Source organism: Lagenorhynchus albirostris, chromosome 3, assembly GCF_949774975.1.
Source record: "Lagenorhynchus albirostris chromosome 3, mLagAlb1.1, whole genome shotgun sequence".
Classification (NCBI taxonomy): domain Eukaryota; kingdom Metazoa; phylum Chordata; class Mammalia; order Artiodactyla; family Delphinidae; genus Lagenorhynchus; species Lagenorhynchus albirostris.
The window spans coordinates 156,434,568-156,446,573 of NC_083097.1; the positions used below are offsets into that span (position 1 = coordinate 156,434,568).

At 45.3% G+C, this 12,006-nt stretch overlaps 1 protein-coding gene across 3 annotated transcripts in view; it reads left to right on the forward strand.

The window, feature by feature from the left end:
• Nucleotides 1–370: 370 nt before the first annotated feature.
• The window catches only part of LYPD8 (LY6/PLAUR domain containing 8), a 37,011-nt gene continuing 25,375 nt past the window's right edge, over nt 371–12,006 (forward strand). The window contains exon 1 of one of the 3 annotated variants that reach the window (XM_060144509.1): nt 371–488. In XM_060144509.1, the coding sequence (XP_060000492.1) occupies nt 466–488 (23 nt within the window). In that variant the 5' untranslated portion in view covers nt 371–465. Of the gene's footprint in view, nt 545–12,006 lie in introns of all 3 variants that reach the window. The other 2 variants (XM_060144512.1, XM_060144513.1) reach the window with 2 other exon arrangements.

Sequence of the window (12,006 nt, forward strand, 5' to 3'; positions counted from 1 at the left end):
GGGCCCAGACCTCAGCCCGGACCTGCACTGTAACCTTGGTCTCCTAGGGTCTCCTTGCAGGGCTGCTGCAAGTGTCACAAGATAGGGCAGTATGCCCTGCACATCAGGCCCTGCAGCCCTGCTCCTTTCCACCAGATGCTCTGCCGTACATCCTTACTTTGACTCGCTCACTTCTCAGATGAACAAATGTGGGCCTTGGGATGAAACTTTGCTCCTAGCCCCCAAGCTGTGGCTTTTGATAATTCTGTCTCTACCTCTTGAACTAAAGAAAAAAGCTGGGACTCAGGGATGGGATCTTCATGGTTGGTCCAGTGGTTTCTTCACATATGACAACTGCCTCTTTATTTTCCCTGCAGGTCCCGGGAAGTGGGACTTCCACAGACCAAGGGCCCATGGCCCCATCTGAATCTCACTTATTCCAAGCCTCAAACTCAGACCACTCCTGCACATCTGTGTTCCTGGCTTATGAGCTCCATGGGAAATGATGGGTGAGAGCACTGTGGCAGCAACTGAAGCTAAACCTTCTTCAGATCTAGTCTTGCAGGTACTGTTCTAGCTGCTTTGAACTCAGGTGCTCTGGCTCCAGAGTCCAGGTAAGAAAACTGTAAGCTTTTATATTTTCCTTATGCTCAGGATCTTACAAAGAGCATAATAGATATTGGTGGGTCCACCAGGGTCCCAAAGATGAGGGGGAGCTGCATAGTTGGTCACCTTTCTCTAGCGTGGACACTGCCTATGCTCAGCCTGACTCTATCACCTCTGGGCCCTTACCTGGCTCCTTAAACTTTGACCCAAGTCATTTTTCACCCATTTTACATGTTCAGGAAGAGTGGGATTTTGATGAGTTGGACAGCTGCCAGGTATACAAATGGGTACAATAAAGAGAGATTGAGTATGTTTGTAGAGCTCTTATTTCCTCCTCCACCTTCACATGACACAGATCTGTCTTTGAAAGAAGTGCAAACACCATCTGTCTCTTGTTAGCAAGTAGCAGAGGCCTTGGATACTCTAAGCCCCTGTTCTCCTGGAGACAACCTGCCAGGGATTGTGCAAGTGGTGGGCGGTCCCAGGTCAGGACTGGACAACTTGACACCATCACATCTCTTTGATAGATGTCTACCCACATGTTATCAGGGATAGATAGCAATAAAACCCCTGCCTGAGATGATAGTCAGTGATTAAGAAACTTATTTTCCCCTACCCTGGCTTTCCTCCTCCCTGTCTTTCTCTTTAGTTTGAGAAGATTGGATGTGACACCCAGTCTCAAAAGACTCCCTTCTGAAGAAAATCCTTTCTCAGCAGCCTGGAGGATCAGTCCTTTTCAACATGCCCATGCTGATGAATGCACTTGTTCAGTTGTATGCATTTGCCCTTGCTTTTCAGCTAGTTCCATTCCTGGTCTCTATCCTGCATCTTGAGATTTTAGAGGGTAGAAACAGTATCTTCTACTTTTGTTCAAGTCAGATGCTATGACATGGAAACTTCATGGTCTTTAGACAGCAGTGTGAATAGCAAGTTGGAGATGACAGTGTGTTATCCTGTGTATCAGCCAGGAGAGGTTAGGTACTGCTGGTGTAACAAGCAACCCCAAGATGCTGGAAGCTACAACATCAAAGATGTATTCCTTGCTCATGCTATCTGAGTCAGTTGCATTTCCTCTCCATGTCATTTTAACCAGGGACCCAGGCTGATGGAGAAGATCCTATTTAAAGAATTGCTGGTTGTCATGATGGAGAGAAAAGAGAGCATGGTGATTAACACCACTGGACTGTGCAATTAAAAATGGTTAAGAAGGGGCTTCCCTTGTTGCTCAGTGGTTGAGAGTCTGCCTGCCGATGCAAGGGACACGGGTTTGTGCCCCAGTCCGGGAAGATCCCACATGCCGCGGAGTGGCTGGGCCCGTGAGCCATGGCCACTGAGCCTGCGTGTCCGGAGCCTGTGCTCCGCAACGGGAGAGGCCACAACAGTGAGAGGCCCGCGTACCGCAAAAAAACAAAAATGGTTAAGAAGGTAAATTTTGTTATGTGTATTTTACTACGACAAAATATGAGAGAGAGAGAGAGAGAGAATGGAAAACTATTACACACTAGCAAGTCATGTGACCTGCCATCAATGAGACAGGGGAGTATAATCTACCCCAGGAGGGTCCATGAATCTCTGGAAATATTAGTATTGTCTCCCAGACCCTACTTGGATGCAAGAGCAAGCTTTTGGCTATCTATTCCTCTCAGGATTGGGGAAGTGGGGCAGCTGCAAGGTAGAGTGAGCCTCCTCTGGCTCTCCTGATGTTGATGGCAATTAGTGGTGGGGACGATGGGCATTAGAGGGAATCAGAAGACCTAGATAGCTCTCTTTCAGCATCAGCCAAGCTTTGTATGTTCTCTGAGCCTCAGATTCCTCATCTGAAAAAGAGGAGCTTGGACTTGACGAGTGCTAAGTCTGGTGTTGGCTGGAGCTGACTGCAACTATGTGAAGAGCCAAGATCTGTCAGGGGAGTGACTCATGGTTTGCCCTGAGATAGCAGAGTACAATGTGAAATAGCAGGTACTCTTGTCCAGGCCCTCACCAGCACATGACCCTAAAGTCTCCACCTGTTTTCATATCTTGGCTTACTTTTCCCCCAGCTTGGTATTCCCTCTTCTTTATTCTCTGCTTCCTCAAAATCCGTTTGTATCCCTCCTTAGAGAAATTCTACTCTCCCATGGCAGGGAGAGCGTCTCACAGTTTTCTGGTTCACGCACTCATGTCTTATCTTCCCAACTGTCTATAACCTTCTTGAAGTTTACATCTAAGTTTTGTACTTCTTTTCTTAAGCTCCTCCTACCCTGCTTCTTCCCCACCTCCTGCCATATCTTTCACAGAGCTGGACTCAATTGCAGTTTTTAAAGCACCAACTATGGTTTGCATATATTACCTCATTTGGTTCTTATAACATTACCCTAAGGAAGATATTATTTCCCTCATGATAACATCCAACTCATAGCTCTTTGGACAATCCAGTGAAATGTAAAATATTTAGTGCCATTTTTGGTATGTAGTGAATGATCAATAAGTAGCAGCTACTGCTATTATTGTTACTACACTGATGAAAACATTGAGGTTTGGAAAGGCCAAATCATGAGCACCTATTGCACAGTTAGGGGCTGAGTTTGAATTCAGATTCTTTTGATTCCAAAATCCAGTGACTTTATTTCTGTTCTAGCCCTCCTGGGTATATGTTGGATTGACATTCCCCACTCTGTGCAAGGTAGTATGACCATGAATCCTTGCTTCGGCAAAAGGTGACATTTGTCACACTCTGCTGCCCCCATGAAGCATGGACATTCAGTTCTCAGAGTCAAAGGAGAAAGCACTAGTGATGGGCTCACTGTAGGGCTCAAGTAACATGAACACTGATGTCTGTGTGTTTATTGTTTCAGGAAGCTTTTCCATCCCCTCAACAATGGCAGTCTCTCCTGTCATTATCATCACAGGGCACACACTAAACCATTCACAGCTCTGGTTCTCCACAGTTTACAAAGAACTTTGTCAGACATGTGGTGTCTCTTCGCTCTGCCCAAGCCTCCTGCAAAGGGTGTGCTTCTCCCTGCACAGTGCCGCTGCGTGCTGCTGCCTGGCCAGGTGAGGGGGTGTGTCTCAGGCTATGATCAGGGAGTGAGGCTAAGAACAGGCCCCTGCCTCTGCCTCTCAGGGCCTGGGCCACACATGTGTCCCTCTGTATCCACCTCATGGCATACCGCTGTATGCTGGCCTGGATCAGCCTCTCCTGGAGGTGGGAGATGGGAGCCCCTCTCTCTTAGAAACTTCCAAGCTGGAAGTCCATAGTGACAGGTGCTTCACATGTGCAAGTCCCTGGGGCTGGGGGGAATTCAGCGGCTCTGATTCACAGTGTTGTGAATGCAGATCTCAAGTTGCTCCCAAGAGCAGTTTTGGTGGGAAGAGAGAGGTTACAGAGCTTCCGTGGATGGGTACACATGTGGGTGCAGCCAGCAGGAAGGATTGTATTTGGGTGCTGGCTGTGGGGAGCATAAACTGGAGGCCCTAGCGGCAGGTTGTTTGACTCCACAATGATACCCCTTCCGGTTGAGCCTCCCCTTACAGATGGGTGCCTGGAATTGTCTTCCCCTGTTAGACTGTAGCTGGTGCTCACTATGGACACGGCTATCCTCACCTTAATCTTCCAGGCTGGAAGCACTGGCAGGCTACATGGGCACCCACTTCCCAGTTTGAGTAACTGGCCAGCATGGGGATTATTGCTGCTCAACTGAGTCTGAGCTCATGCCAGAAATGCGGCCGAAGGGGAGGCGGAGGGAGTGGGGCTGAGGGTGAAGAGGGCACCACAGAGTGGGTGTGGAAACCAAGAAGGGGACAGATATGTGCTAGTCTCCTTGGGTGCTGGAGAGAAGCTCTTTGATCTTCTTCCCTCATAAAGAGGTAAACCTCAACAGAAATTAGAACCGTGGTCTGGTGAGCTAGCTTGGGACTGTGTATGTCCCAGTTAAGAGGCCAGAAACATTAGTAGGAGATGGAACAATTTAAGATGATTCTGGTTTCTGGAGTGGCTGACTGGCTGGATTACAGTACCAGTGCCTACAATGGGAGAGGGAATAGGAGAAGAAACAGGTTTGAGAAGCCAAGTTGAGCTTAGCTGGAGTGGTGTTGAATTTCAGTTCCCCATCAATATCCTGGTTGAGATGGAGACACCAGAATGGCACTCTGGAGAGGGAGAGTTCTGGACCTGAGGAAAAGGTGACCTTGAGTCCTCCTCAGTGGGTGGGGTGGGGGGTGGTTCTTCAGTTATTAAAGTTTGCTTTGGACACACCTCAAAGCTCATTGGAAACCTGTAGAAAACACCATGTTTGCGAGGGGCTCCCCTGGGGGAAGGCTGAGTTTTTTGGGCCTAATGTGTGTGTTTGTGTGATGTTAATTTTTTTCTAGCTTATAGATGTCAGACCCAGCTGAAAGCAACCTTACCCCAAAGAACAGTTGAGAGGACTGACACTCCTCCCACCCCTCACCACTGCTACTGAGGAAGCTGTTTCAACCAGGGCTCCATAATCTGATTGCAGGGTTGTTGCCAGGAATTCTCTGGAGATGGTCTTCTGTATGCTGAGGCCCATGAGTTTCACAGTAACTCCATCATAAATGTACAGGGAAATGCTCTAAATGATTAACCTGCTCCTTTACCTGCCCCTGGCTTTTACTGTAAGCAGATGCCACCCATATGGAAAGGGTGGGGGGAGGGGATGGGAGGGCCTGATGTGCTTCATGAGATCTCCAGAGTGGCCTGAGATCTATGTGAAGCATGGATAAAACATGTGTTGGGACCACTGTAGAAGGTTCTGGGGATCCAAGCTGTGTCTGCCAGGAGCATGCAGCAGTAGGACAGGTGATGGGGGCAGCTGTGGTCTTGGGGTTGGTTTGGAGTTAGTAGCCTTGTTGTTGAGTCCTACCTCTGCCCCTTCACAGCTTCAGTGAGCTCTGGAGGCCCCAAGCTGGTGCACATAGGGCAGACGGGACATGGTATCTTGGATTTGATACCCCCACCCAGCTGCCTTGCTCTTTGAGCTCAGATGGAACCCCGGGAAGAATACACCTTTGAGAAGTTGCTGAGTGGGAATTAGGGTTAGGGGCAAAGAGGAGAGGCAGCACTTGGGACCTGTGTACCTCTCCCCACTTGCTCTGCCTAGAGAGAGAAACAAAATCCAGTGTTCCACCCTCCTACCTACCCCACCCCAAGTAAGGATGATCCTGAGGCTCTCTCCTCCACCCAGTCACATTGGCCATTGCCTGGGTGTGGGGCTAAGTACAGATAAGCCTTCCGTTCCTCCTTTCCCATCAGAACTCTGGAAACTCCCTTCCTCCTCCCAGCCTCTCTCTTTCTAAGAAGGAGAAAGTAAAGTTGTGCATCACACCTCACACCTCCTAGAGTTCATCAGTGGAGAGGATTCTGTATTGCCTGAGGCCCGACACATGCTATTTAATACCCACCTCGCTAATCTTATGCTAACAATTAGCTTTTTTTAAACATAGCAAACAATCATCAATCATCTAAATATCTGTACTTGGGTTTAACAAATTACATTTCCCCAAATGCATTCATTGTAAAATGAACAAAACACTTCTACGTGTTGAATTAGTCACAGCCTGATGTGTCAGCTGCCTGTGAAACAATTTAATCCTTTTAGTGCACTGAGAAGGTATGCACAGCTTTATAGGATTGCAAAGTCCACCATGGCGGGGACACCAGCACTGCTTCTAACTGCTCTAACCCAGGAATTGATGGATAATTGTTTACCTTTTCTTCCTTTTTGTCCTATTCTTTCTTAGGGTTTGCCTCCCTCAGGTCTCATGAATATCACTATTCATACTCCTCCCCATCATGCTGTAATCTTACCAGAACTTTAAAGCAGAAATGGTATCCTTCCAGCCACGTCCTTGGTCTGGGTAACTGAGCAGGTAGCTCTCATTGGGTCCTGACATATGTATGTAGTTCCAGGTGATTCAAAACTACCTCTCTTAAGTGATCTCCATTAAACATGTCAGTAAGACTTTAAAGTCCACACTGTTCTCATAAATTTGTTGTTTTGTCTTGTTTTGTTTTGTTTTGCGGTACGAGGGCCTCCCACTGTTGTGGCCTCTCCCGTTGTGGAGCACAGGCTCCGGACGCGCAGGCTCAGCGGCCATGGCTCACGGGCCCAGCCCCTCCGTGGCATGTGGAATCTTCCCGGACCGGGGCACGAACCCGTGTCCCCTGCATCGGCAGGCGGACTCTCAACCACTGCGCCACCAGGGAAGCCCTCTTGTTTTGTTTTTACAATGTAGTCTTTCCCCAGTTGGGTTCTCTTGGTGTTGACTTGGCCAGTGCTGTGTATCTAAGATCCTGATCAATGTGGTATGGACACTTGACCTGCTAGCAGAGTTAAACACCCTGGAATCCTCCTCAGTATTCTGTTATAATCAGTGGACCCTGGAGGATCCAATTTCCAGGATGTGTAGGAGTCAAAGATAAAGAAACCTGGACTAGCTAAAGTGGTAAGGACAGATTTTAATCAGTAATATACAATTTCAGTAGGGAAAAGAGTCCAGCATGAATTGAACTCAACTTTGATTTGTACAGGGGTGATAGGAGGTTTTAAAGAGAGAATGAGGGACTAGGGATGGGGAATTGAGGGGTCCAGGGGTTTGAGCAGAGACAGGGAAGTGAAAAATTACAAAAATAGTGAAGAGGGGATTGGTCCATGTGAAGCCCATCTGCGTTAGCTAACTGGTGCTTATAGAAGTTAGGCCCCTGCCCTCCCACACAGGTTGGGAAACAGGTGCTGGCTGGAGCAGTCAATTCTTCTGGCAGCCTTGAGTTTTCTCAGTAGGGATTTTTAAGTTGGGGTCATCCTAGGGTTGTGATCTTGAGCCGTTAGAAACTATGTTGGGGTTTTGTGCAAGTCTTTATAGGCCAGGGTGAGGTCCAGTGGAGAAGAGGAGCCTGGCTAGAATTTGGTCAGGGAGAGGATCTTTGTCAGGGCATTGAATCTAGGTGAATGAGCTTTCTTTAGGAACCTGGCTCCTTCTTCCCTGTGGAACACACTATTGAAACCCCTCCTCCTGGTTCATCTTGTTTTATCTGCTTCTATTTGGTACATTTAGAGTTAGATCCTAATCTTTTCCCCTCCTCCTGCTTATACAGAAAATGACGTGTGCAGATTTTCCTCAACTTACAAGGGTTAAGTTCCAATAAACCCACTGTAGGCTGAAAATGTCATAAGTAGAACATGCATTTAATACATCTGACCTACCAAACATCATAGCTTAGTCCAACCTACCTTAAAAGTTCTCAGAACACTGGGACTTCCCTGATGGTCCAGTGGTTAAGTGGTTAAGTGGTTAAGAACCAGTGGTTAAGAACACTGGGACTTCCCTGATGGTCCAGTGGTTAAGAATCCACTTTCCAATGCAGGGGACACGGGTTCGACCCCTGGTGGGGGTACGAAGATCCCACATCTCGGGGCACCTAAGCCTGTGTGCCACAACTACTGAGCCCATGCCACAACTAGAAAGAAGTCCACATACTGCAAGGAAGAGTCCATGCACTGCAAAGAAAGATCCCACATGCCACAACAAAGATACCATGTGCTTCAACTAAGACCTGATGCAACCAAATAAATAAATATTAAAAAAAGAAGATGCGATATATATATATATATATATACACACACAATGGCATACTACTCAGCCATAAAAAAGAATAAAATTTTAAAAAATGTTCTCAGAATACTAATATTAGCTTAAAGTTGGGTAAAATCAAAGAACACAAGATCTATTTTATAATAAAGTGTTGACTATCTCTTGTAATTTATTAAATATAGCACTGAAAGTGAAAAACAGAATGGTTGTACGGGTATAGAATGGTTCTAAGTGTATTGGTTGTTTACTTTCATGACTGCATGGCTGACTAGGAGCTGTGGCTCACTGCCACTGCCCAGCATCATGAGAGAGTATAGTACCACATATTGCTAGCCCAGGAAAAGATCAAAATTCAAAGTATGGTTTCTACTGAATGCGTATTACTTTTGCACCATTGTGAAGTCAAAAAAACATGAGTCAAACCATTGTAAGTCTGTACCTAGCAGAAGAAGCAAAAACCCATTTCCCGTGAACACTTCCTGTATCGGCTTTCTGTGGCTGCTGTAACAAATTACCATTCAGCTGTGGCTCAAAACAACGTAAATTTATTCCCTCACAGTTCTGGAGGCCAGCAGCCTGAAAGCAGTTTCACTGGACTGAAATCCAAGTGTTGGTAGGGTCACACCCCTCCAGAGGCTCTGGGAGAGAATCCGTCTCTTGCCTCTTCCAGCTTCTGACTGCTGGCATCCCTTGGCTTGAGGCTGCATCCCTCCAATCTCTGCCTTCACAAACACATCACCTTCTCCTCTTCTCTGTGTCAAATCTCTTCCTGCCTGTATCTTATAAGGACACTTGTGATGGCAATTAGGGTCCACCCACATCACCCAGGATCCCAATGCAGGATCCTTAACTTGATCACATTTGCAAAGTCTTTGCTATCTAAGGTAACATTCTAAGGTTCCAGGGATTAGGAACTAATATATTTGGGGCCCGTTATCCAGGCTATTACCCTTCCCTACTTGGTAAACTGGATAGAAATGAAACATATTACCTTCCACTGGCTGAACTTTTTTCTTTGAGGGTCACTGTGAACTCATGGTCTTTCAGAGTCTTGCTTATATATTAATATTTGCTGCTCAGATTGTCACATCATGGCCAATAGGTTGGCTCCTTGGTCCTTCATATGTGACACTGACATTTGTGAGAAATTTTCTGCTTTCTGGATGACAGAAGTAATCCCAGGGCTGTTAACTTTCCTTTCTGACACACAGAATGGCTGTCTTCATGGACTCCTGCTTCCTCTGGGTCAAGCCAGCATTAGATTCAAATGCCTGGGCACTGTGAAGGGGTATGAATCAGGGGTGTGAGAAGCGCTGCTGCTGGGGCCAAGGGGGTCACTTTCAGGAGTGTCAAAGATGGAAAAGATGCAACTTTTTAAGGTTCTTCCTTCCCACTGGTTTTTCTACTGTCACATGCAATGTTACTAACACCTTACTTTTCTTGTTGCATGAGGTCTCATCAACACTGCAGCCTTCTCTGAGCCGATGTCAGCAGTGGTCCTTGGCAGGGGCCCTTGCAGAATGGCTCTTTGGCCCCTAGCTTTCTCCATTAATGTAAGGCACCCCTCTCCCTGGAAAGAAAGTGAGAGCACCTCAGCAGACCTCCTCTTCCCTGACTGTAGGCTCCGAATTCTCTGTCTCTGGCCCTAGTTAGCAGAATAAGGAAATCTTGCCACTGACATATCCCCCTTTTATGTTATCATAAAGAGCAGCTTCTTTTTCACCAATGCAGCCTCTCTATTCAGTGAGCAAGGACTGAAAGGTAGCAGATGGTCCTAAGGTGTCCTGGTAAGCTGTGAATCACAGAGAGGGGATACCACCATGACGTGAGGGTGCAGACAGCCTGGTGACATCTGTGTGACAGGGTCCAGCTCTGCTGACTGCTCGCTTGGGAGCCTGCTCACACTGGCTGCAGACACTGCCCTCCTTGGGTGCTGTGTGGCTGGGCAGCCTATTCAGATCTGAAGGTCTCAGTCCAGGTTATAGTATAGACTATGGTTTCTTTTTTTTTTTTTTGCGGTACACGGGCCTCTCACTGTTGTGGCCTCTCCTGTTGCAGAGCACAGGCTCTGGACACGCAGGCTCAGCGGCCATGGCTCACAGGCCCAGTCACTCCGCGGCATGTGGGATCCTCCAGGACCGGGGCATGGACCCGCGTCCCCTGCATCAGCAGGTGGACTCTCAACCACTGCGCCACCAGGGAAGCCCCTAGACTATGGTTTCTAAACTACTGGCTCTGACCTGTTACTGAGTCATAAAGTCAATACAGTGGGTCTTGACTAGCTTTTACAAATACTAATTATTGTCACTGTACAAACATGTAAACATCCCTCACTGTCAAGCTCTGTCTGAAGTGCTCTACATGTATTTCCTCATTTAATCTTCATGTCCACCCTATGAGTAGGGCTATTATTATTTCCAGTTTTCACAAGGGGAAACTAAGGCACAGAGCCCTTAAGTCACAGAGTTAATACCTGGCAGAACTGGGATATTTATTTATTTATATTGAAATATATTTGACATATAATATTTTGTAAATTTAAGAGTTACAACATTTTGGTTCCATACATTGATATGATTTCCATTGTAAGGATAATTAGCACCTCTATCACATTACATAATTATCCTTTCTTTTAAGTAGTTGGAATAATTAAGTCCTAGTCTCTTAGCAAGTTTGATGATTATAATAATACAATATTGTTGTCTATATTCACTGTATTGTGCATTGTATCTCCAGTGCTTATTTACTACTTGTTGTAAGTTATAGCCTTAAACAACATTTGTCCTGTCTCTTCACCCCCCCACACACACCTGGTAACTACCATTTTATTCTCTGTTTTTACAAGTTAGGTTTTTAAAATTTTTACATATGAGTGATATCATACAGTATTTGTCTTTCTCTGTCTGACTTATCTCACTTAGCATAATGTGCTCAAGGTCCATCCATGTTGTTTTTGCAAATGGCAGGATGTCCTCCTTTCTCATGGCTGAATAATATTCCATTATGTATATATAATATGTATATAATATCCATTATATATATAATATTTCATTACATGTTATATATATATATGTATAAAACATCTCCTTTATCCATTCATCTGTTGATAGGCATTTAGATTGTTTCCATATCTTAGCTTTTGTGAATAATGCTGCAATAAACATGGGAGTGTACATATATATTTGATATCCTGTTTTCATTTCCTTTGGGTATACATTCAGAAGTGGAATTGCTGGGTCACATATGGTAGATCTATTTTTAATTTTTTGAAGACCCTTCATATTGTTTTCCATAGTGGTTAAACTAATTTACATTTCCACTAACAGTTTATAAGGGTTCCCTTTTCTCCATGTCCTTGACAACATATCTCTTTTCTTCTTGATGATAGCCATTCTAATAAGTGTTAGGTGGTATCTCATTGTGGTTTTGATTTGCATTTCCCTGATGTTTAGTGATGTTGAGCATATTTTCATGTGCCTGTGGTGATTTGGATGTCTTCTTAGGAAAAATGTCTATTTAGTTCTTCTGTCCATTTTTTAACTGGATTTTTTGGATTCTGAGTTGTATGAGTTCTTTATATATTTGGGATATTAACCCCTTATCCAATATATGGTTTGCAAAATTTTTCTCCAATTCTGTAGGTTATCTTTTTATTTTGTAAGTGGTTTTTGTTTGTTTGTTTGCTTTTTGCTTTGCAAAAGCTCTTAAGTTTTGTGTAGTCCCAATTGCTGATTTTTGCTTTTTTGTGTGTGTTTTTGGTATCATATCCTAAAAAATCATTTCCAAAACCACTGTCCAGGAGTGGTTTTTCTTTCCCTAACCTTT